This window comes from Hypanus sabinus, chromosome 4 (assembly GCF_030144855.1).
Source record: "Hypanus sabinus isolate sHypSab1 chromosome 4, sHypSab1.hap1, whole genome shotgun sequence".
Classification (NCBI taxonomy): Eukaryota; Metazoa; Chordata; class Chondrichthyes; order Myliobatiformes; family Dasyatidae; genus Hypanus; species Hypanus sabinus.
In genome coordinates this window covers 76,503,302-76,529,801 of record NC_082709.1, presented here as the reverse complement: position 1 = coordinate 76,529,801, position 26,500 = coordinate 76,503,302, and the positions used below count along the sequence as shown (strand labels likewise).

The following is a 26,500-nucleotide window of genomic DNA, read 5'->3' as shown; positions in this document are numbered from 1 at the left end:
CCAAAACAGGCCCTTTGATCCTTCCAGTCCAAGCCGAACAATAACTCTGCCTAGTGCCATTGACATTTACCTGGACCACCGGTCTCCTCACCCTTCCCATCCATGTACTCATCCAAAATTCTCATTAATGTTGTAACTGAATCGACAAACACCAGTTCCTCTGGCAGCTTTTTCACACTCTTACCACCCTCTGAGTGAAGAAGTTTCCCCTTAGGTTCCCTTAAACATTTCATCTTTCACTTTTAAACCATGACCTCTAGTTGTAGTCTCACCTAATTTCAGTGGTAAAGGCCTGCTTGCATTTCTCTATGCGCAATTTGACGTAAAATTGATGTAACATTGAGGAAAGCTCCCTCTCTTTGATGAACAGGCACTCTGTCAGGCCACAGCCAAGGTGGAGGATCCTAGGTAGAGTAAACCCATGCAAAGCTGTGGGGCTGGAAGATCTAACCTGGGGCTACAACACCCCCTCATCAGTCAAGGCGGCACTGCAGTGTCTACTCCAGGGGTCGGCAACCTTTTTGCCTCTGTGGGCCGCATCGCGTATTAATGAGCAGATGGTAGGCCAGATAAATGCCATAAAAAACTTGAAATATGGGAATTATCCATTTAAATACATCTAGTTATGTTTTGCCTCAAATTAATGAATAACGCATGCTAGAAAATCATCTGTGCTTAGCCAAGGATGCCAATTAATAATCAAATAATTCAGTTTAGTTGCAATTTATTTCAATCAAGGCATCTTTTGAATCTATTAAAAGGACACAAAGAATCTTTAAACATATGAACATGATCCATTGAATGGTGGTAAATTAAGTATAATAAAAAAGAAAATTTTAATGCAAACAGTCGATAAATTGATGCTGTTTGTTGCTTGAAAGCTTCTCAATATTGTGTGTCAGACTTGTTGATGCCAAGAGCAAGACATTATCCAGATGAGCATCAGTCAAGCTTGTTCTCAAATGGTTCTTCGTGTGCTTCATTTTTGAAAATAATTGCTCACACAGATAAGTGCTGCCGAACAATGATGCCGTCATTTTTGCATGGTCCACTAAGTTAGGATACTTCCCACTTGGATGAATATATTTTCTATAGAAGTCAAGCACTGACACATCTTCAGAATGAAATTTCCATCTCAATATGTCATCACACTGCATCTCAATCAATTCCATTTGAAAAATTTCTGATGCAGTGTCCACTTCCACATCAAATGGAGTAGCAAACAGCCTGAACTCATTTGTATGCAAGCGAAAATCAGCAAAACAAAATGAAAACTCTTTTCTGAATTCTTGGACCATATTCACAAAAATGCCTGGATCTTGTGCTTTACTTTTTAGAAAAGTGGGAAAATGTGCACAATTTCCTTTTTGAAGCTGGTACACCCACAATTGTAGCTTTCTTTCAAAGGCCACAATATGACCATACATCTCATGTATCAGCTGATTTTTTTTTCCCTTGAAGTTGTAAATTCAAATTATTTAAATGAGATGTAATGTCTACAAGAAATGCCAAGGTTGCAAGCCAATCAGGATCACGAAAAAGTGAAGCACCCTCATTTTTGCTTTCAAGGAATATTGCCACCTCTTCATGTAATGCAAATACTCTTTCCAGCATTGACCCTTGGCTAAGCCAGCATACATTGCAGAATTAAGCCAGGTCCTCATATTTTGCCTCCGTATCCAACAAAAACTGCTGAAACTGGTGATGATTCAATCCACAAGATAGAGTCAGATTCATTGACTTCACAACAAAGTCCATAACAGCATCCGTGGAAATGAGCAGTCAACGTTTCGGGCCGAGACGCTGACTGCTCGTTTCCACGGATGCTGCCCGACCTGCTGAGTTCATCCAGTTTGTTTGTATGTGTTGATTTGACCACAGCATCTGCAGTATACTTTGTGCTTAAAGTCCATTAGTATCCAAGTGTCTTGGAAACTTCGGCACTCAGTGTCTACCTTCCTGCAAAAATTGTCACTGGAAATGTTTTCTTCGATTTTATTTCAAAAAGCGAGTTATTCAACAAGTATTGCAGCACATGTAAATATCTGGATATTTAGCGTGGATTTCGTGTTAAAACACAGTGACACTGTTTCTGTTTACAAATTTGACTGATCTCATCTAAAAACCTGCGCGTGCACGGAGAGTATCTAATACATATTAATAAGGTAGTCTGCCTTGCCGTCATTCGTATATACCAGTGTTTGGTTTGGAACAAAACAGAACCTGGGGCTAGTGTAACAAGACATCATGCATGTCCATCAGTGTGGTCGCTTGAAACACTCAGAATAAGGAAAAAAATCACTCGCGAGCTGCATAAGCATAGTATCCCAATATCTGCTCGCGGGCCGGTTCTGCCAACCCCTGGTCTACACTTTCTGAGGAGATTGAGATGGGCAGGTTCCTTGCTCCCTTGCCAACAAATTCCTTAAGCAACACCGTCGAGAGAATCCTGTCTGGCCAAGTCTCACTAATCAAGTTCAAAAGGGAGGAGGGAGACCCTGATGATCCTTCCAGTGGTTTTACCTTTGTCTGTAGGGTCTTGTAGTACAATACTTTGCAGCTTCTGTATCGCATAATGAAGCAGTCAGACAGGACACTCTCGCAGTCCTCTGGTACAAGATGGTAGACTTTTAATCTCACCATCTACATCAATATGATTTGCACCTTACAGTCGACTGCACTTTCACTATGGCTTTTGCATTTCCTTCTGCATTCTTTTATTATTTTAGCTTGTTCTACCTCAATGATCTATGTAATTATCTGATCTGTACAGATGATATGCAAGACAAGCTTTTTACTGTAACAATATGTTACATGTGACAATAATAAACCAGTTTCAATTTGCTGTTGCAGAGGCATTGCAAGACCAAGCACTTGCAAACTCACGGCTCTGAATGTAGAGGATATGAAGAGAACAGTGCCTTAAGAGGCAAGTACCAGATTGGTTATGCTGAATACAGGGTGATTTTCTGTGCCCACAATAATGAGTTTGAGCAGAATTACAGTGGAGCATAACCAGTGGGCCACTGGGATTGCAAAGACCAGGTTACACAAACATTCAGAACAACACCTACTTGCACTGACTTGGTAAATCCAAGGACGCTAAAACACTTCCCATCTGTTTTGTACTTCATGTACTCCTGATCCACTTGAGAGAATGGAATAATGTCACTACCATAACGGAACCCTGCAAAATAAAACAAAACTCTCAGCTGACTATCTTGACTGAATTTTTCCCGGGGGAACAAAATGTATTGACAACAGCAATCGACATACTTACATGAACTTTAGAACTGAGAACACTGAAGAACATAGAACAAAATAGGCCCTTTGGCCTGCGATGACCGTTCCTACCATGATGTTAACTAATATTCTGCACATGTGCTCTAAACCCCTCAAGCCCTGCCTGCTCCCTTCAACAGCAGAGTCATACAGCACAGAAACAGGCCACTTGGCCAGCCATTCCATGCCAAACTAATATTCTGTATCATTCCATCAAACTGCACCTGGACGATAGCACTCCATAAACCATCTATCCACATACTTACCCAAATTTTGCTTAAATGTTGCAATCAAACCCTCATCCTCGACTTCCACTGGCAGCTCGCTCCACCCTCTGAGTTAAGAAACACCCCCATGTTCCCCTTAAACATTTCATCTTTCACCCTGAACACCGGACCCCTAGCTCTAGTTGCACCCAACCTGTGTGGATAGAGCCTGCTTGCATTGACCCTATCTATAGCCATCATAATTTTGTTTACCTCTGTAAAGGGGGTTTCTTTTTTTTCTTTGTTACTGTTGGGAAAGGGTTTCCTTTTGTTAACTAGCAGGAATGCTAATTTACTGATAACGAGAATGGTATTCCTTTGTAAACCAAACGGGGATTAATGTTCTTTCTTCTGAGTCTGTACGCTTTTGTTGACGGGCTTTTGGGGAGATCGGCGCGAGGGGATCGAGAGAGAGGACGCAATTCTCTAAGCTGGGCGAGGATCGGACCCCAAAGGGGGGTCCGAGGCAGGAGATTCTCCGAGGAGGGGGGGGGGGATGAAGCTAGATGTGCTTGGTTGACCACTCGGAGGGTCTTGAGCTGTTTGGAGAGTCGAGGAGTTTGGAGGGTCCTGAGCTGCGAGTCGAGGAGTTCGGAGGGGATCGAATGGTGGCCAGAAGACTTCAGTAATTGAGCTCCAACGGTTGTGCACGAAGTGGTTTGGACTTTGATAAGTTTGGCGCCTTTTCTTTAATTTTCTCTTCATATATACTGTATCGTTATTAATCACTTAGTTATAGTAACCTTTATAAATTGTACTCATTTAATCGCATATGGTGTACTGTCTGTTTTTGGGCGAGGCGGGGACATCACACAGCATCCACACCAGCTGATTACCCAGTTTGGCGGGGCCGAAGGCTGCTCCCCCTAGACGAGAACGAGCTGAGCGAGCCTGAGGCGACCCAGGGGGTTACATTGTGGGGTGCTCGTCCGGGGTTGATTTCTGTGGAAGCTGTGTGATCACCCTCTTTAAATTGTGTCTGCGGCGAAGAGCTGGTGTGCCTTTGTGGGTGTGCGATTGCTGGTTATCGCTGCGTGTGTGTTGGGTGGGGTGGTTGCTGTTGGCTGACGAAATGGTGGTGGGACCATGGGTTGTCCGTACTGTTTGGAGATTGAGGAGTGACAGGTTGGGATGTTTCAGCAGTGGTGAGTTCTGCCCGGTTATTGGAATAATGTCCAGCCCTAAAGGGGCGGAGGCGTGGGCGGAGCGGACCCCTCAGTTGTTGGGTGAGTGGCAGTACTTGGCTGAGGGAAAGCGACAGGGACGGGTTGAAAGTTTGAGTAGGCGGGCTGGTGACTTTGTTAGAACTGTCAGGCGCAATTACCTCGAAGTGACCGCTGCCAGTTCTGGGAAAGTGTGGGAAAATGCGTGTGGTTCGACTGGAAGTCAAATGCCGCAGCTGGGGGGCTTATTATATCTGTGGCAGGAGATTGGTGGGAAGTTTTTAGGGTATCCCTTTTTGCCTAGGGGGGCAGATAAATTGCTTGTGGTGCCAAGGGGATCTGTCAAGGGGATCAGTTGTTCCGTTGATTCGAGAGGTGTCGGGAAACTTAGAGGAGGCCCAGTGGGGGAACGGCTTGGGGTCTCTGGGGGAGCACGTTCCCAGCAATGTACCAAGGAACTCCCGAAAGGAGCAGACCCTATTCCTGATGGCTTAGAGGGGCCATGCGCACAGGTGTTGTTATGGATGGATGGAAGTCAAGTTAAAACCATCCTCGGCACCGGGGCGCCAGTGAAGTTGCTGTACAGTTTGTTTCATAACCGTTATTGGAAGCATTTACCCTTGACAACATTGAGGACACTGGAGATTCGGGGTACCAGTGCCGGTGATTATCCAGACAACGGTTGTTGGTCAGTGAAAATGGAGTTCTTAGAGGCAAATGTGGAGGAGACTGAGGTTCATGAATCGTTAATGCTGATGTGTCCGGACACTGTTGAGACGGGCAGCGTTTCTGTTCGAGAAAGAACCAAAATCCTGCTGGTGCGCTTGGGAGCCTGCCCGGAGGAGGCGGGTGAGCGCTGTTTGGAGGCATTGTCGATGCACCCAGGGTTTCGAGCTGCTTGTGCGGACGTGTGTAGCAGCATTGGGCTGATACCGAATTCAAACAAGAGCCAGTGGTGGTACGGCCTGGGGGAAGTATCTGAGGGTGAGACCCTCTTCGTGGACGCTGCGAAATACCACAAGGGAGGGGAGTTGACTGCTGAAGACACCTCGGAGAGAGAGAGGTTGCGGCGACTGGCCCCTACAGCCGTGGAAGATGTAGGCAGCGTGTGTATGGATTATATTGCGTTGAAGAGGCGCACTGTCAGTGACCAGAATATGGCCCTGAGGGCCAGAGAGGCGATGGCCTGTCTGAGTGGTGTGAAGTGGTTTAAGGTGCTGGATCTGAGGAGTGGATGTTGCCAGATCCCGATGAGTGGGGCCAACAAGGAGAAGACGGCCGTTATAAATTCCCTAGGAGTCTTCGGGTCCGAAAAGATGCCACAGGGCATATCTGGAGCCCTTGCAACCTTCCTGCGGGGCAGGTGGAAGACCATAGGGGATGTGGAGGCGTTTGGAGTTTTGGTGTATGTGGATGATCTCTTGGTATTTGGATTTGCCTCAGGAGAATATGAAGTGAGGTCGTTGCAGGAGCAGCTGAGAACTACCGAGTTAAAGTGTTTTCGGGACACGTGCCAGGGCTGGCGAAGGTCGCAGCTCGTGAGAGACTGTCTCTATGGAATCAAGTTTGAAATGAGGACGGAGAGACTGGAGAAAGTGATCTGGAACCATTCGGAAGACTTACACGTTGGAGAGAATGAAGAAAGTTGTCTGACTGAGGGTAATAGCAAACTGAGAACCCGGAGAGGGGAGTTTGCAGAGGTGAAGAAATTACAGACGAATCTCAGAAGAGAGAAGCGGAAGCTTGAAGGGAACCTGAAGATGACCATCGACAGTTCAAATGAAGTGCAAAACCTGAAAGTTGATCTGGAAGAAGTCATGAGGAAGAAAAAGCTGGAGAGAAGTGCAGTGAATACTGAACAGGAGGCTGAAGAGACTGCGGGAGCAGTGCAGGCCACGTGTTTCCGTTTGGAGAAGATCAAACAGCAGCTACCGATCACAGGAATGAGGAAGAATACAGATTCGATGGATGATGTGCTGGATGTGTGGTACATGCTGCCTTTTGCTGACTTTCACTCGATTGAGGAAGAGACCTTTGGCCCTTCTCCCATTGAGTCAGGTGTAGCGGGGAGGGTTAGCTGTGTGCAGTGTGGGGCATGAGTGAGAGGTTGAGAGAGGAGTTGGTAGTGGGCCCAAGGTATCCCCAGTTGTGTCCGAGCCTGAAGGGTTTAGGTGAGGGGGTACGGAGGCCTCAGAAGGGTTAGGGAACTCCCAGATAGTTGGCCTAAGTAGCGCCTGAGGAACAGGGCGTGAGGGTTACTGTGTGGGGAGGAGATGTCACTGTTTGTGCTTGGGTTACGGTGTGTTGGCAGGAAAGGTGGCGAGTTATTTAGTAGTCATGAGGACATGACATTTATTTGGTGGAGGAAGTGTGTAAAGGGGGTTTCTTTTTTTTCTCTGTTACTGTTGGGAAAGGGTTTCCTTTTGTTAACTAGCAGGAATGCTAATTTACTGATAACGAGAATGGTATTCCTTTGTAAACCAAATGGGGATTAATGTTCTTTCTTCTGAGTCTGTAAGCTTTTGTTGACGGGCTTTTGGGGAGATCGGCGCGAGGGGGTCGAGAGAGAGGACGCAATGCTCTAAGCTGGGCGAGGATCGGACCCCAAAGGGGGGTCCGAGGCAGGAGATTCTCCGAGGAGGGGGGGGATGAAGCTAGATGTGCTTGGTTGACCACTCGGAGGGTCTTGAGCTGTTTGGAGAGTCGAGGAGTTTGGAGGGTCCTGAGCTGCGAGTCGAGGAGTTCAGAGGGGATCGAATGGTGGCCAGAAGACTTCAGTAATTGAGCTCCAACGGTTGTGCACGAAGTGGTTTGGACTTTGATAAGTTTGGCGCCTTTTCTTTAGTTTTCTCTTCATATATACTGTATCATTATTAATCACTTAGTTATAGTAACCTTTATAAATTGTACTCATTTAATCGCATATGGTGTACTGTCTGTTTTTGGGCGAGGCGGGGACATCACACAGCATCCACACCAGCTGATTACCCAGTATGGCGGGGCCGAAGGCTGCTCCCCCTAGACGAGAACGAGCTGAGCGAGCCTGAGGCGACCCAGGGGGTTACACCTCTATCAAACCTCCTCTCATTCTCCGACACTCTAGAGAATAAAGTCCTAACCTATTCAACTTTTCCCCCCAGGTCAAGTCCCAGCAAAATCCTTACAAAATTTCTCTGTATTCTTTTAATCTTATTCCTATCTTTCTTGTAGGTAGATGACAAGAACTGCACACAAAACTTGAAATTCGGCCTCACTAACATCTTATACTACTTCAACATAACATCCCAGCCCTTGTACTCAATAGTTTGATTTATGAAGATCAATATGTCAAAAACTCTCTTTACAACCCTACCTACCAATAATATCACTTTAAAGGAATTACGGATCTGTGTTCCCAGATCCCTCTGTTCGACTGCACTCCTCAGCATCCTACCATTCACATTATAAGTCCTACCATAGCTTTCATCCTAAAGTACAACTCTTCACACTTGCCTGCATTAAATTCCATCTGTCACTTTTCAGTACATTTTTCCATCTGGTCCTGATTCTTCTACAAGCTTTGATAGCCTTCCTCACTGTCTGCCACACCCCCAATCTTGGTGTTATCTGCAAATCTGCTGATCCAGCGTACCACATTATCATTCAGATCATTGAAATAGATGACAAACAACGGACCTAGTACCAATCCCTGCGGCACTCCACCAGTCACAGGCCTCCAGTCGGAGAGGCAACCATCTACTAACACTCTCTGGTTTTTCCAGCAAAACCAATTTCTAATCCAGTTTACTACCCCATCCTGAATGCCATGTGACTGAACCTTCTTGACCAACCTCCCAGGCGGGATCTTGAGAAGGGCCAGGTAAACAATATCTATTACCTTTTCCTTCAACAATTTTCCTGGCAATCTTATTGAAAAACTCTATAACACTGGTTAGACACATCCTATCATGCACAAAGCCACGTTGACTCTCCCTTTCAGTCCCTGTCCGTCCAAAACCTTGCATATCCGGTCCGTTAGAACACCTTCCATAACTTATTCACTACAAATGTCAGGCTCACCAGCAAGGTTATTCTGAGAGCCTTTCTTAAACAACAGAACAATGTTAGCTATCTACCAAACATCTCACACCTCATTTTAAATACCTCTGCTAGAGTCCTCAAAATTTCTACACTAGCCTTCCACAAGATCTGAGGCTGCTGGCAGGGCACTGTGTATAGGACTTGGGGCGTTATGTTGCAGTTGTACAAGATGTTAGTGAGGCCGCACTTGGACTATTGTGTATAGTTTTGGTTACCCTGCTATAGAAAAGGCATTATTAAGATAGAAAGAATGCAAAGAAGATATACAGGAATGTTACCAGGACTTGAGTGTCTGAGTTATAGAAAGGGGTTGAACAGGCTAGGACTTTATTGCAGATCAGACTCCTTAGGCTGAATGACCTAGCTCTGCTCCTACGTCTTATGTTTTTTATTCTGTGGAATGTAGGAAAGAGACAGGTTAACATGTAGAGGTGTATAAAATTATTTGAAGCATCAAAATGGTGAATGCACTGTTTTCTATAAAGGAAAAAGGAATTGAAAACTAGAGAACATAAATTTAAGCAACACACACAAAATGCTGGAGGAACTCAGAAGGCTACGCAGCACCTATGGGAAAGAGTGCAGTCGATGTTTTGGGTCCTGCTGAAGGGTTTTGGTCCGAAACATTGACTGTACTCTTTTCCATAGATGATCCCTGGCCTGCCGAATTCCTCCAGCATTTTGTGTGTATTACTTGGAATTCAAGTGTCTGCAGGTTTTCTCTTGTTTGAACATAGATTTAAGGTAAGAGATGGGAAATCTGGAATTGGCATTGGTTTATTATTATCTCATGTACCATGACACATAGAACGCAGAACACTGCAGCACAATACAGGCTCTTCAGCCCATGATGTTGTGCCAACCTTAGAATCTACTCTAAGATCAATTTAACTTTTCCTTCCTTCACAGCCCTCCATTTTTCTATCATCCATGTATCTAAGAGTTTCTAAAATTCTTGTAAAGTATCAGCCTCTACCACTGCCCCTGGCCAGGTGTTCCACACATTCACCTGTGTGTAAAACACTTAACCACTGACCTTACCCTGTACTTTCCTCCAATCACCTACAAATTATGCACCATGGCATTATCATTTCCACCCGGATATCTACTTGATCTATACCTCTTTATCTTGTACACCTCTATCAAGTCATGTCTCATCCTCCTTCAATCCAAAGAGAAAAATCCTAGCTTGCCAAATTTACCGTCATAAAACTACCTCTCCAAATCAGGCAGCATCCTCATTAAACTGTGCTGCATACTCTTGAAAGCTTCTACATCCTTTTGATAATGAGAAGACCAGAACCAAATATGATATTCCAAGAGCAAACACGAGGAAATCTGCAGATGCTGGAAATTCAAACAACAACACACACAAAATGCTGGTAGAACACAGCAGGCCAGGCAGCTAATTAACTGCTGCCTGGCCTGCTGTGTTCTACCAGCATTTTGTGTGTGATGATATTCCAAGTGTGGACTAACCAGGGTTTTATAGAGCTGCAACATTATGTTCTGGCTCCTGAACTCAGTCCACTGATGAACGAAGGCCAACATATCATACTTCTTTCTTTAGCTACTCTTTTGCTGCTAATATACTTATAAAATGTTTTCAGATTCTTATTAATCAGTTTAGAAATTCATTTTGGCTCTTCTCAATGCAATTATACTTTTCAAGGCGCTCTGTTATTATATTGATTGTTACAGATTCCAGCATCAGATTTATAGGTTGGTAATTCTGTTTTTTTTTCCCCTTTCTCTGTTGTGTAGTTTCTTTGGTGGTCTCCAATTAACTTCAGAATTGGTACTACTTCAGAAGACAATCACAGAACATCTACCAATTCTAAATTTACCTAACAATATTCAGAATACAAATCTTTCAGGTCCTTTTCTGTTCACCAATTTCTGTAGTACTTTTTGACTAGTACTTAGCTTCTTCAGTTAGAACACAGTGCAGTACAACACAAGAACGGTTGCTTCAGTCCACAATTAAATTAGTAATTAAACACCTGACCAAAGTAATCACTTCTGCTAATATGATGCCCTTATCCCTCCAGTCTCTATACATTCACGTATCTTTCTAAGAGCCTCTCAAATGTCTCTTTTGTATTCACCTCTATTACCACCTGTGTTAGGGCATTCAAAAGACCCACAATTTTGCTTTGGACATCTCCTTCGAACATAAATACAGGTGTCCATAGCCTTCTAGCATTTGACATTTCAAACTTGGGGAAAAAGATCTGGCTGTCTACCCTATCTTGACTCAATGTTATAAATTTCTACCAGGTCCCCCTTTAGACTCTGCTGCTCTGGAGAAAACAACCCAAGTTTGCCCACACTTTCCTTATAGCACATTAGCTCTATCCAGCAGCATCCTGCTAAACCTCTTCTGAACCTTCTCCAAAACCTCCACATCCTTCTTGTAATTGGGTGACCAGGATTGAATGCAATACTCCAGATGTGGCCTAACTAGAGTTTTATAAAGCTGTAAACTAATTCCCTAACTCTTGAATTCAAACCCTTAATTATTAAAGGCAGCATGCCATGTGCCTTGTATACCACCCTTTGAAACTGCCAGTACCTCATTCTTGCAAAACTACAGATTCTCTATTATATCTAGCAGATTTTGTAGATCATCCTTCATGAAGACAGATACAAAGTAATCATTTAATTCTGATGCCATTATACATTCTACCTGGACTTGGTCCTCTACTTTAAAATGTTCTGTCTCTTCAGACCTTTGTTATTTACATAAATCCTTTGCTCGTCAGCCTTTTTGAGTAAAATTTCCTTTGGAAATTTTTGTGCCATAATAAACATATATTTTTGCAAATTAGACTTTGCAATCATTACCTGTCTGCCATCAGAGAAAGTAATGTCAATTAAGTCACCGCAGAATTAGGGCATTCGGCCCATCGAGTCTGCTGTGCCCTGACTGATTAATTTTCCCTTAACTCTATTCTCCTGCCGATTCCCCATGTTTTACACCTTTATTAATCAAGAACGTATCAACTTCTGCTTTAAAATACCCAAGGACTTGGCCTCCACAGTTTCTTTGGCAATGAATTCCACAGATTCAGCACCCTCTGGTTCAAAAGATTACTCCTCATCTCTGTTATAAAGTGATGTTCCTCCACTTCAAAGCTGTGTCCCCTGGTCCTAGAACCTCTGCCCCTACACCACTATGTCATAGGGTCATATAGCCCAACTGGTTTATGCTGACCAAGATGGCCATCTAACCTAGTCCCATTTGCTTGAGTTTGGCCCAATACCCTTTTAAACCTCTTTCTATCCACGTACTTGTTACATATTTTATCATGTAGTTTTTCCTATATGCTGGAATATTTAAATCTCATTCTGCAACCAAACCTCTGTGATTCAAAATGGCAAATGAGATATTATTGTTTTGTTAATGTTCATGAGTACAGCCAAATGAAGGGGGGGGGGGGGGGTTAGTCCAGCGCCAAGGTGCAAAACATGGTAGCAACAGTATGCACTGTATGTACCTTTTGCTCTGCTTGCACGAGGCACATTTAGCACATCTACGATACTTAGCTCATTTTCCATCAGTTCAATAATTTTTTGAAAGCTATAAGCATTCTAAACTTGGGCACATTTTTAAAAAACTTTATTGACTATTTATTTCACTTATTACTTTTCTAATTGCTTCTCCCTATCCTATATCAACATTCTATATCAACTGTCTGGATGATAATGTGGTAAATGGGATCAGTAAATTTCTGAGTTTAAGGTCACTGTTAATGTTCATGAATACAGCCAAATGAAGGGGTGTTAGTCCAGGGCCAAGGTGTAAAACATGGTAGCAACAGTATGCACTGTATGTACCTTTTGCTCTGCTTGCAAAAGGCACATTTAGCACATCTAAGATACTTAGCTCATATAAGGTATCAGTAAAGTACAGTCACATTAAAAAAAATACAGTCTAAGACCTTGAGACCATGAATGTTGCAGAAATTCGCAGTCAACCATAATAGAGCTTGTCCTCTGCCAAGCAAACACTGAGAGCAGCACCAACTTCAGCTTGGACACTGTACCATACTGCCTCCAATGCAACACACCGAGACTGACATCTCTCTCTGGATGGCTGTAACAGGCGACACTAAGGCCATGCAGTTCCAGCGTCACCCACCAATAAATCAGTGAATCTGTACACAACGCTGAAAGAACTCAGCAGGCCAGGGAGCATCTGTGAGAAAAGAGTAGCCAACGTTTCGGGCCGAGGCCTTTCATCAGGAGGATGGGTTCCCGTCACCACAACAAAGACCAGGTTCCCCTTGTCCTCACCTACCACCCCACCAGCCTCCGGATCCAACACATTATCCTCCGCAACTTCCGCCACCTTCAACAGGACCCCACCATCAAGCACATCTTTCCCTCCCTACCCCTCTCAGCTTTTTGCAGGGATCGTTCCCTCCGCAACTACCTGGTCCACACGTCTCTCCCCACAGAACTCCCACCTTACCAAACCAGACAGTCCTTCCAGATGAGGCAACACTTTACCTGCAAGTTTGCTGGAGTCGTCTATTGCATCTGGTGCTCCCCGTGCGGCCTCCTCTACATTGGCGAGACCCGATGCAGATTGGGGGACTGCTTCATCGAGCACCTACGTTCCGTCTGTCACAATAGACAGGACCTCCTGGTTGCCACCCACTTCAACTCTGCCTCTCATTCCCATCTAGATATGTCCATACATGGCCTCCTTTACTGCCAATGATGAGGCCAAACTCAGGATGGAGGAGCAACACCTCATCTACCATCTGGGTAACCTCCAGCCTGGTGGTATAAACATTGAATTCTCCAATTTCCAGTAATTCCCTCCCCCTATCCAGGTCCCTCTCTGCCTCTCTCCCCTATCAACTTTCTGCTTCTTTATCTCCACAGTTCTTTCATGCTTATCCCCTCCCCTCCCCCCTTTATCTTTCCTCTGATTGGTTTTCCAGCTGGCACCTCTCGGACCTACCCCCTCCCCTATCTCTATTACTGGGCTTTGGCCCTCTCTTCCCCCCCACCCCCCATTCCTGATGAAGGGTCTTGGCCCGAAACGTTGACTACTCTTTTCTCACGGATGCTGCCTGGCCTGCTGACTTCTTCCAGCGTCATGTACGTATTCTTTGATCCACAGCATCTGCAATTGTATTTTTGTGTTTTGAATCAGTGAATCTGATTTGCAGTATTCCACATTAACAATAACCAACAGGATCCTGCGATCACAAGAAAAACAACTAAGGCAATCACTTGCTGTTAGACTTCTCCGACGCTTCTCTGACACAGGCAGCAGTATGATCTGCACCAAGTCTTCAGTTTCTCCACAATGAGCAACTCGCTGGTGGGGAAGATCAGCAGTGATTTTAAGTTCTTAATGTCCAGCAGGGTCTTGTGATCGTAAAAATAATGTTTGAAAAGGAGAATAATACCTTTGGTTGACCCTATAAAAGCTGCTGGGATCAAACACGCTGCCATCTTACTGGATTTGTGCATAATGGGCAGTGAGGAAGGCTATCAAAGTTTGCACTGAGATCTGGATCATCTGGAAAAATGGCAGATGGAATTTAATGCAGGCAAATGTGAGGTGTTGCACTTTGGGAGGGTAAAGCAGGGTAGGTCTTACACAATGAATGGAAGGGTACTGAAGAGTGCTGGTGAACAGAGTCAAGTCAAGTCAACTTTTATTGTCATTTCGACCATAACTGGTACAGTGCATAGTAAAAATGAGACAATGTTTTTCAGGACCATGGTTTACATGACACAGTACAAAAAACTAGACTGAACTACGTAATAAAAAAAAACAGAGAAAGCTATACTACAGACCTACACTGGAATGCATAAAGTGCACAAAAACAATGCAGACATTACAATAAATAATAAACAGGACAGTAGGGCAAGGTGATAGCTTGGGGGAAGAAACTGCTATATAGTCTGGTCGTAAGAGCCCGAATGCTTCAGAGCCTTTTCCCAGACGGCAGGAGGGAGAAGAGATTGTATGAGGGGTGCATGGGGTCCTTAATAATGCTGTTTCCTTTGCGGATGCAGCATGTAGTGTAAATGTCTGTGATGGTGGGAAGAGAGACCCCGATGATCTTCTCAGCTGACCTCACTATCCACTGCAGGGTCTTGCGATCCGAGATGGTGCAATTTCCGAACCAGGCAGTGAAGCAGTTGCTCAGGACGCTCTCAATACAACCCCTGTAGAACGTGATGAGGATGGGGGGTGGGAGATGGACTTTCCTCAGCCTTCACAAAAAGTAGAGATGCTGCTGGGCTTTCTTTGCTATGGAGCTGGTGCTGAGGGACCAGGTGAGATTCTCCGTCAGGTGAACACCAAGAAATTTGGTGATCTTTACGATCTCTACCGAGGAGCCGTCGATGTTCAGTGGGGAGTGGTCTCTCCGTGCCCTCTTGAAGTCAACAACCATCTTTTTTGTTTTGTTCACATTAAGAGACAGGTTGTTGGCTCTGCACCAGTTCATTAGCCGCTGCATCTCTTCTCTGTAAGCTGACTTGTTGTTCTTGCTGATGAGACCCACCACAGTGGTGTCATCGGCGAACTTGATGATATGGTTCGAACTGTGTGTTGCAGCACAGTCGTGGGTCAGCAGAATGAACAGCAGTGGACTGAGCACGCAACCCTGGGGAGCCCCCGTGCTCAGTGTGATGGTGTTGGAGATGCCGCTCCCGATCCGGACTGACTGAGATCTCCCAGTTAGGAAGTCTAGGATCTAGTTGCAGAGGGAGGTGTTCAGGCCCAATAGGCTCAGCTTTCCAATCAGTTTCTGAGGGATGATTGTGTTGAAGAGGGATCCATAATTCCTTGACAGCAGTGTCACAGGTAGATAGGGCCGTAAAGAAAGCTTTTAGCACATTGGACTTCATAAACTGAAGTACTGAGAGCAGGAGTTGGGGTGTTATGTTAAAAGTTGTATAAAGCGTTTGTGAGGCCTAATTTGGAATATTGTGTACAGTTCTGGTCACCTATCTAAAGGAAAGATATCAAGAAGATTTGAAAGAGTGCAGGGAAAATTTACAAGGGCATTATCAGGACTTGAGGCCCTGAGTTATGGAGAATAGTTGAATAGGCTAGTTCTTTATTCCCTGAAGTGTAGGAGAATGAGGGGAGATTTGAGAGGTATACAAAATAATGAGCGGGATAGATAGGGTAAATGCAAGCAGGCTTTTTCCACTGACTTTGGATGAGACTACAACTAAAGATCACGAGTTAAGGGTGAAAAGTGAAACTTCTTCACTCAGAGGCTGTTGAGAGTGTTGAACAAGCTGTCAGCCGAAGTGGTGGATATGGATTTGATCTCATCATTTAAGAGAAGTTTGGAGAGGTACCTGGAAGGAGGTGTAGGGAGTGCTATGGTCCTGGTTCAAGTCAATGAAACTGGACAGATTAATAGATCAGCATGGACTAGATGCCGAAGGCCTGTTTCTGTGCTATAGTGTTCTATAAATCTACCCTAAATTCTCCTTGGGGTTCCCATTCTAAAATCACCACCTGCGATGAGAATGCTTCTACTTTGACAAGTGTAACAATGCCTACACCAAGGTCTTTCTGAGTCTTAGCTCATGATGTCTGTCACAATACCCTGCTCCTTCGACCTCTTCCCTGCAGAGTTCCCTTATACCAGAATAAAATAGTTTAGATGTAGAGTCGGGTTATTAATGAGCAGATTAGAGGTTGGAATCAAACAAAATTGACTAAGGAATTGTACAAGGTACCTTGAATAGTTTCTTCCTTGTTAACTTCAGTCTCATTGTCATCATTGAGGCAGTAGACAGTCTCTCTCCTCACATCCTCTTTGCGTAGAGATTTGGCATCAACAGATATCCAGGTCTTCTTCAACTTTTCTTCAGTTACCTGTTCAAAGAGTTTTCATTATGAAGTTGCAAATGTGATAATTATATATTTTACAATGAGGGAGAAGGGCATGATTGCACTGCAGACCCTTTGCATCTTCTCCAATGCAATTCACCAGTTGATAGACGGATAGGATGTAGAATGATTGTTAGAGGGATAACTTCAAGATCTAGTGAGTTTCATCAAAAGGAACAACAAGGATATAACTATGGAAATTATGTCTTCGGGCCTGTACTCGATGGAGTTTAAAGAACGAGGGGGATCTCATTAAAATCCTCAGGATACTGAAAGGCTTGGCTAGAGTGGACCTAGAGGCGATGCCTCTATTACATAGTACAGAATGGTACAGACCTTTTGGCCCACGATGTTGTGCCAACATTTAATGTACTCCAAGATAATGTAACCCTTCCCTCCTACATAGCTCTCCATTTTTCTTTCATCAATATGCGTATCTAAGTCCCTTAAATGCCCCTAATGCATCGGTCTCTACCACCACCCCTGCCAGGGCTTTCCATTCACCCACTGCTCTGTGTAAAAGAAAAGTACCTCTAACAACCCCTCCTTTATACTTTCCTCCAATCACCTTAAAACTATGCTCTCTTGTACAGGTCATTGCTGCCTTGGAAAAAGAGGTGTTGTCCATCCACTCTGTCTATGCCTTTTGTCATCTTATCCATCTGTATCAAGTCACCTGTTAACCTCCTTCGATCCAAAGAGAAAAGCCCTACCTCGCTCAACATTACCTCATAAGACATGTTTTCTAGTCCAGGCAGCATCCTGCTGCACCTTCGCCACACCTCACTAAAACTTCCACATTCTTATTCCTATAATGAGGTGACTAGAAATGAACACAACTCCAAGTGTGGTCTAACCAGAGTTCTTTAGAACTGCAACATAGCCTCGCTCCTCTTGAACTCAATCTCCTGACTAATGAAGGCTACACAACATGCAGCTTCTTCACCATCCTATCAACTTGCATGGCAACTTTGAGGAATCTCTGGGAATAGACCTCAATATCCCGCTGTTCCTGTCAATGCCCTGTTGTAATCTATGACAACCTTTGACATTATCCCCAGTGCCACCAACCTTTGTGTCATCTGCAGATTACTAACCCACCCTTCCACTTCCTCATCTGAATCATTTATGAAGATTATAAAGAGCAGGATTCCTGTTCTAAATGCTAATATTGGGAAGTGTGAGATTATGCACTTCAGTGCGAGGAATCTGGACACAGACTGTCATTTAAGTGGAAAAAGATATCATACAGGTGAAACCAGAAAGATTTAAGTGTTCTTATGCACAAATCACAAAAAATGATCAGGCAGGTGCAACAAGTAGTTAGGAAAGCAAAGGCCATTATTTCAAGGGTGTTGGAATTTAGAAGTATTGCAAGAATTGTATAACATATGGTGAAAGCATAGCACTGTGCACAGCTTTAGGCCCCCTTATCTAAAAAGGATATGCTGGCAATGAAAGCAGCTCAGAAGAAATTTGCTATAACAAATATCTCATCTCAGCAATTGGCCTATCACGACAGCTAAGGATGTTGAAGAATGAGGAATGATCTTGTTGAAATTTTTAAGATCCTGAGGGGCAGAACAGATGTCAAGGTGTTTCCACTGGTGGGAGAATCATGAACTAGTGAATAAACCAACAAGATTAAACTGAGGTGCACAGGGATTTATTCTCAGTGGCTGGTCCATTTCTGAAATTCTCCTCTCCAGAAGGCTGTGAAGGCGAGATTATTGGGGGCATTTAAATAGAAGGTAGAAAATTGTTTTATAAATCAGGAAACAGGAGGCGAGGGCACACTTCCACAGAGGAGGCGATGATGTCTCTGGAACATGAGCTAAGATTGTGATGAACGGGCTTAGGAACTGATTAGTCTAATCCTCCTCATATTCTTATGTCCACACAAGCTCTTCAATCCCAATGCCCCACACTCTCTACTCCCACTGTAGCTATGGTGCTGCCCATCTTATCCTGAGGCTCTCTACTCATATTGCCCCTCACTCCCATTGTTCCCTAGATCAGCTCTTTGCCAAACCCTCATTCATTATGAAATGTTTTACTTTCTCGATTTCAAGATAAAGTTTACAACTTACAGCTTTGTATGCCACAATGTTAATGGTGATTCTGGAGCCAATGGTGAGTTGACATGGCCATGCCATAGGCCTCCTTTCTATTTTCTTAAAAATGGACAATTGTTCAACACTTCCCCTAATATAAGAGAAAATAAATGTAAATTTAAATTAAAACTGCATTATACAATAAACTCACAGATGAGGAAATGGACTTCAAATACAATTGTGTAGTGATACCTTGGCAATTTGGCTTGAAAGGTTATTAGATAGGACTCTTAATAGCAGAATAGATTTGCCTGCAGATTCCTGGTACACTTGCACTAACAGAACAGTACAGCACAGGAACATGACATTCACTCCGTGATGTCTCAGCTGAGCACGACACCAAATTAAACTGATCCCTTCTGCCTGCACATGATACTTACTCCTCTGTTCCCCCATGTTCTCATGCCTGATGTAAAAGCCTCCTAAGCACCATGATCATACTTGCTTCCATTTCGACTCCTGGCAATGCCTCGTAATGCACCACTGGTCACCGACCCCTGGCAATACCTTGCGATACACCAATGGTCACAGGATTCCAATGGAAAAAAGCAAAACTTCACAATCACCCTCTTTCTCCTGCTACCAAGCTAATTCTAGATCTAATTTGTTGATTCTGGATGAGGTGGAGTTTGCACAAGCCAGACAGAACTGTTACAATATCCCCCACAGGAACCTGTGATCCTTTTGGAGAGGGTCACAAAATCAAGTCTATCCTCAACCTTCTCTGCAAATCCAGGCCTGGAAGAGCAAGGTGACCTGTCACAATGATGACCATCCACTAGAACTTGCATCCACTGTTACAAAATACTTTGAGAGACTGGTCATGTTTCAGATCAACTCCTGCCTCAGCAAGACGTGGACTTGCTTCAATTTCCCTCTACACAGACACCATCTTGCTGGCTCTGGACTCTGCTGTGGGCCACCTGGAAAATTGATGTGTGTTTCTCAGCTTACTGTTCAACATCAACACCCCTTCAAACTTTTCATCAAGCTCCAGGGTCTGTACCTCCCTCAGCAACTGGATCCTTAACCTCCTGACCGGGAGTCTACAAATAGCCCGAATTAGAAACCTCATCTCCTCCTCACTAAACATCAGCACAGGTGCATCTCAGAGCTGCATGGCTAGCTCCTTAATCTACTACACCTATGACTGTGTGGTTAAGCATAACTCCACAGCAATCTACAAATTCACCAAATATTAGCTTTACAAAGATAAGAAGATTAAAGGTAAACTTTATTTGTCACATGTACATTGAAATGTACAATTAAATAGGTCACTTGTATCAACAATCAACACAGTCAAAGGACGTGCTGGGGGGTGGGCAGCTCACAAATGCCACTACGCTTCTGGTGCCAACATGGCATGCCTGCAACTTACCATACGCCCCTAACCCATACATCCTTGCAATGTGGGAGGAAACTTGAGCACCCGATACACCCATACAAACTCCAGGAACAGAACTCTGATCCCTGGCACTGTAATTCATTATACTAGCTGCTGCTATGGGGTGTATCGGGTGTCTAGGGAGGGGTAGCACCTCTGACAGGGGGGCCTGCTGTGCCCTTTTTCAGGGCAGCTTGTCCACCTTTGGTCCCCACCTGGTGATCTGCTCTCACCTGTGGCTCCAAGTAGCTGTAACATGCGCAGTAGGGGTTCTGCCTATCCCAGCGTGTGAAGTCTGGCCCTGGCAGATTGAGCGGAGGAGACTGATTAATGGTCCAAAGGTCAAGCAGGCAGGCCAGCAGGCATTGGTGGAGCGTTAAGAGCACGACAAGGCACTTAAGACGTTCTGGTTATCCACTGCAGGATGTGGTGATCTCTTTAAACTCACCCGGCAGAAGGCAAAGGGAAACTACTGCTGTAACTTGTTGAGTACATGATTTCCCAATATGTCAGAGCGGTGTGGAGGGAAATCGTCCACCAACTGGAAATTCCAGATGCGACCTACGATGATGAGCCGCTGCACTACCATGCACCAATGACATCACCATTGTCAGCAAAATCACAGAGCTGGTCGAGTGGTGTAGTAACATCAACCTTGAACTCAGTGTCAGTAAAACCCTCAATTTGCACTAATATCATAAGGCTTATTTTATCTTGTAGGTATAATTTATGTTAATTTAAGGTTTACATAATTTACGTTTATAAAATACTGTGTTGTACATTGCAACTAATTTTTATGGTATTTATAAACTGGGTACTGTATATACAGTACACCCATGAGAATAAACTTGAACTCATAACCTAACTAGCAAAAACATCTCCTCTACGATCTCCATCAGCACAGGTGTACCACAAGGCTGTGTGCTCAGCCCTCTGATCTGCTTGCTTTACCCAAAGCATAGCTCCAATGCCATATATTGGTCTGGTAATGACACCACTGTCATTGGCTGAATCAGCATATAGGAACGAGACTGAAAATCTGGCTGAGTGGTGCTACAACAACAAAGTCTCACTCAATGTCAGCAAGACCGAGAAGCTGATTATTGACTTCAGGAGGAGCAACCTGGAGGCCCGTGAGCTAGATCTTATCAGAGGATCAGAGATGGAGAGGGTCAGCAACTTTAAATTGTTTGGTATTATCATTTTGGAGGATCTGTCTTGAGTCCAGCATGTAAGTCCCATTACAAAGAGAACATGACAGCACCGCTACTTCCTCAGAAGCTTGTGAAGATTCAGCATGACATCTAAAGATTTGACAAACTTCTTTAAATGTGTGGTGAAGAGTATATTGACTGGTTGCATCACAGCATAGTATAGAAACACCAATGCCCTTGAATGGAAAACCCTACAAAAAGTAGTGGTTGCAGCCCGGTCCATTACGGGTAAAGCCTTCCCCATCACAGATTGTATATTGAGTTAGTACAAGGGAAAACAATAAAAAATATAGAATTAAGTGTTAACAGTATAGAGAAAGTGCAGTGCAGGTAGACAAGAAGATGGAAAATCACAACAAGGTAGATTGTGAGGTCAATAGTCCATCTTATTGTACTAGGCAAGTATTCAATAGTCTGGGAAGCTGTCCTTGAGCCTGGTGATATGTGTTTTTAAGCTTTTGTACCTTGCGCCTGATAGAACAGGGATAGACCAGAGAACACTTAGGATAAGTGGGAACTTTAATTATGTTGGGTGCTTTATTGAGGCAGCAAGAAGTATAGACAAGAGCACATGGAAGGGAAGCAATTGGTGATGTTCACTCAGGAACTTGAAACTCTCAACCCTCTCAACCTCAGCACTCTTAATGTAGACAGTCAGCTTGTGACTGCCCCCCCCCCCTTCCTGAAGTCAATGACCAGGTATTATGTTTTTCAGACATTGAGGGAAAGGTTGTTGTCATAACACCATGTCACTAGGTTCTCTAACTCTTTTTTGCAGGCGAGGTTTAAAAAGAGCTCGGAGTCTTTTGGAACTTTTCAGAGGGCTGCAATCCAAAACTATGTTTTCGAAACTCAGCTGGGGCCAATAAGAAGCAAGGTGTATCCAGACTGGCCATTGTTAGAGTGGCCAGGCTTTGGCTCAACAGGCTCAGGTAAGAACAGGCGCAGGCTTGAGTTTAAGATTGAGAAGTTAGAGGTATAAAAAGTGTACACAGGATGGTAGTTAAGGCAGTGGAATGCTCCTCCTCCAAGATGTGAGACTGCAGGGTAGCTAATAGTCTCCATGATCACTATATTTGCAGGAAGTGCAACTACTTCAGCTCCAGTTTGACAGTCAAGGAACTGGAACTAGTTGTACTCGGGACCATTCGGAATGCGAAAACCTCATAGATGGGTGACCACCAGGAGAAATAATGGAAGTAAGCAGTCAGTGTACAGTTCCCCAGTGGCCATTCCTCTCAGGAACAAATAAACTCCATCCGATACTGCTGGGGAATGGCCTATCAGGGCACAGCAGCAGCAGCCAGGCAAGTAGCACTGTGGCCGGCTCAGAGGCTCAGCAGGGAAGAGTAAAGTTAGGCACAGTGGTAATGATAGAAGACTTGATAGTTAGGGGATGGACAGGAAATTCTGTGGCCTCAAAAGAAGCACCAGGATGGCATGTTGCCTCCCAGGCACTAGGGTCCAGGATGCCTCAGAGTGGCAACAGAGGATTCTCAAGGACGAGGGTGACCAGCCACAGGTTATGGTGTACCTTGGCACCAATTACATAGGTAGAAAGGGGAAATAGGTCCTGCGCAGTGAGTATAAGGCGTTAGGAAGAGGCTGAAGAGCAAGACCTCCAAGGTAGTAATCTCTGGATTACTCTCAGGGCAGGAATAGGTTAATAATAGAGGTAAGAAAGTGATGCAGGAGGCAGGATTTCAGATATCTAGATCATTAGGATCTCTTCTGGGGAAGGTGCAGTATGTACAAACAGAAAGGATTACACCTGAACCCATGAGGTCCTTCTGGGCAGGTTTATGACAGCTGTTGGAGAGGATTTAAACTAATGTGGCAGGCTGATGGGAATCAGAGTGATAGGGCTGAGGATGGGGCAGTCAGTATACAAGTCAATGCATTGTGTAGTGACACTGTGAGGAAGAACAGGCAGATGATAGGGCAAAATTGCAGTCAGTGGGATGAGTTAAAGTACAAAAATCAAAAAAGTGTGATGAATACAGGACTGAAGGCACTATATTTGAATTATGCAGTATACGGACTAAGGTAGATATTCTGCAATGTAATTAGAGATTGGCAAGTATGACATTGTGGACATCACTGAGTCAAGGCTGAAAGGAGAATATAATTGGGAGCTTAACATCCAAGGATAGACATTGTATCCAAAGGACAGGTAGGTAGGCAGAAAAGGTGGGGTGGCTCTGTTGGAAAAAACAAAATCCTTAGAAAGAGGTGACATAGGATCAGAAGAGTTAGTTAAGAAACTGCAAGGGTAAAAAGACCATGATGGGAGCTTTATACAGACCTCTAAATAGTTGCTAGGATGTGAGATGCAAATTGCAACAGAAGGTAGAAAAGGCATGTAATCAGGGCACTGTTAAGATAGTCATATGGAATTTTAGTATTCAGGTATACTGGAAAATCAGGTCGGTACTGGACACCAAGAGAGGGAATTTGTAGAATACTTATTAGATGGCTTTTTAGAGCAGCCTGTGGTTGAGCTCACAAAGAGAAAGGCAATTCTGGATTGGGTGTAGTGTAACGAACTGGATTTGATTAGGGAGCTTATGGTAAAGGAACCCTCAAGACTCAGTGATAATAATGTGATTGAATTCACCCTGCAGTTTGAGAGGGAGAAGATAAAGTCAGATGTATCAGTATAACAGTGGAGTAAAAGGAATTTCAGAGGAATGAGCGAGGAGCTGGCTAAAATTGATTGGAAGGAGACATTATCAGTGACGATGGCAGAACAGCATTGGCTAGAATTTCTGGAGGCAATTCAGAAGATGCAGGATAGGTACATTCAAAGCTGATTTATTCTAAGGGGAGGATGAGGCAACCGTGGCTGACAAGGGAAGTCAAAGATAATATAGTAATATAGCAAAAATTCATGGGAAGTTAACAGGATTGGGCAGAAGGCAACTAAAAAGCCATAAGGAGAAAAAAGATGATATATGAAGGTAAACTGGCCAATAATATAAAAGAGGATTCCAAAAGTTTTTTTCAGATATATAAAGAGTAAAAGAGAGGCAAGTGTGGATATCAGACAGCTGGAAAATGACACCAGAGAGGTGAAATGGCAAATGAACTTATTTAATATTTTACATCAACCTTTGCTGTGAAAGACACGAGCAATATTCTAGAAATTTGAGAGTGTCAGGGGACAGAAGTGAGTGTAGTTGCTATTACTAAACAAAAGGTGCTTGGGAAGGAGAAAGGTATGAAGTAGATAAATCACCTGGAGAGATGGTCTGCACCCAGGGGTACTGAAAGAGGGAGCTAAAGAGATTGTGGAGGCATTAGTAATGATCTATCAAGAATCATTAGATTCTGGAATAATTCTCAAGGATTGAAAAATTGCAAACATCATTCCACTCTTTAAGAAGGGAGGGAAGCAGAAGAAAAATTGTAGGCCAGTTAACCTGACGTCAGTGGTTGGGAAGATTGTTAGAGTCCATTATTAAGGTTGAGGTTTCAGAGTAGTTGGAGGCACATGATAAAATAGGCCAAAGTCAGCATAGTTTCCTTAAAGTGAAATCTTGCCTTAGAAATCTGCAGGAGTACTTTAAGGAATTAATAGGCAGGATAGACAAAGGAGTCAGCGGATATGGTTTACTTGGAATTTTAGAAGGCCTTTGACAAGGTGCCACACACAGGCTGAGTAATAAGAGCCCATAGTATTCCAGAGAAGACACTATCATGGATAGAAGACTGGCTGGTGGTGAAAAGTGAGAATAAAAGGGGCCTATTCTGATTGGTTGACCGAGACTAGTGGTGTTCCGTATAGATTGTCTTCTTTTCACATTATATGTCAACAAATTTGATGACAGAATTTATGGCTTTGTGGCCAAGTTTGCAGATGAAACAAAGATAGCTGCAGGGGCAATTAGTGTTGAGGAAATAGGGTGTCTGCAGAAGGACTTAGACAGATTGGGAGAATGGACAAAGAAGTGACAGATGGAATATAATGTAGCGAAATGCACGGTTATGCACTTTGGTAGATGGAATAAAGGTATATACTATTTTCTAAATGGGAAGAAAATTCAGAAATCAGAAGTGCAAAGAAACTTGGGAGTCCTTGTGCAGGATTCCCTAAAGGTTAACTTGCAGATTGAGTTGGTAGTAAGAAAGGGAAATGCAATGTTAGCATTCATTTTGAGAGGATTATAATATAGAAGCAAGGATGTAATGCTGAGGCTTTATTAATTGGGCTGCACTTGGAATACTGTGAGCAGTTTTGGGCTCCTTATCTAATAAAGGATGTGCTGGCATTTGAGAGGGTTCAGAGGGTGATCGCAAGAATGATCCCAGGAATGAAAGGGTTAAAGTCTGAGGTACTGTATTAGGAACAGTTAATGGTTCTAAACTTGTACTCCCTAGAGTTTAGAGGAATGTGAATCTCATCGAAACCTATTGAATATTGGAAGGCCTAGATACAGTGGATGTAGAGAGGATGTTTCCTACAGTGGGAGAGTCTAGGACCAGAATACAAACACTTACCTCCAGGACACAAATGAAGAGGAATTTTTTTTATCCAGATGGTGGTGAATCTGTGAAATTCACTGCCACAGATGGCTGTGGAGGGCAAGTCATTTGGTATAATTAAAGTTGAGGTTGATAGGTTTTTCAATTAGTAAGGGCATCAAAAGTTACAGAAAGAAGGCGGGAGAATGGGGTTGAGAAGGATAATAAATCAGCCAAGATGCATAGCAGACGAGGTCAGCTGAATAGCCTGATTCTGCTCCTAAGTCTCATAGTCTTATGGTCACATTCACCCTTAGAAAGAAAAAATGGGTCATTTTACTAGGATTTCATTTTAGACTCTCCAAGAGTCAGTAGGAACTTGAGGAGCGGGTGCATAGAGAAACTACTCATAGTTATATGAATAATAGAGTTGTATTAGTGTGAGGTTTGTATTTCCCTGGTGTTGACTGGGCCATTCAGTGTGTTGCAGGCCTATTTGGGGTGGAATTTGTGCAAAGTGTCCAGGATAATTTCCTGAGCATATATACTCTGGTCTAGGGCTGAAGGTTCTCAGGTGAAAGATGAAATATTTAAGGCTAATCTGATGGGAAACTTCACTCAGAGGATGGAGCAGGTATAGGATGA

At 43.7% G+C, this 26,500-nt stretch overlaps 1 protein-coding gene across 2 annotated transcripts in view; it reads right to left on the bottom strand.

Annotated features, from left to right (window-relative positions):
• xrcc5 (X-ray repair complementing defective repair in Chinese hamster cells 5) overlaps nucleotides 1–26,500 on the bottom strand; it is a 127,969-nt gene that overhangs the window by 53,525 nt on the left and 47,944 nt on the right. For both annotated transcript variants that reach the window (XM_059967447.1, XM_059967448.1), the window contains exons 7-9: nucleotides 18,770–18,884; nucleotides 16,526–16,664; nucleotides 3,075–3,187 (exon numbers count right to left, since the gene is read on the bottom strand). In XM_059967447.1, coding sequence (XP_059823430.1) covers nucleotides 3,075–3,187; nucleotides 16,526–16,664; nucleotides 18,770–18,884 — 367 coding nt within the window. The remainder of the gene's footprint in view (nucleotides 1–3,074; nucleotides 3,188–16,525; nucleotides 16,665–18,769; nucleotides 18,885–26,500) is intronic.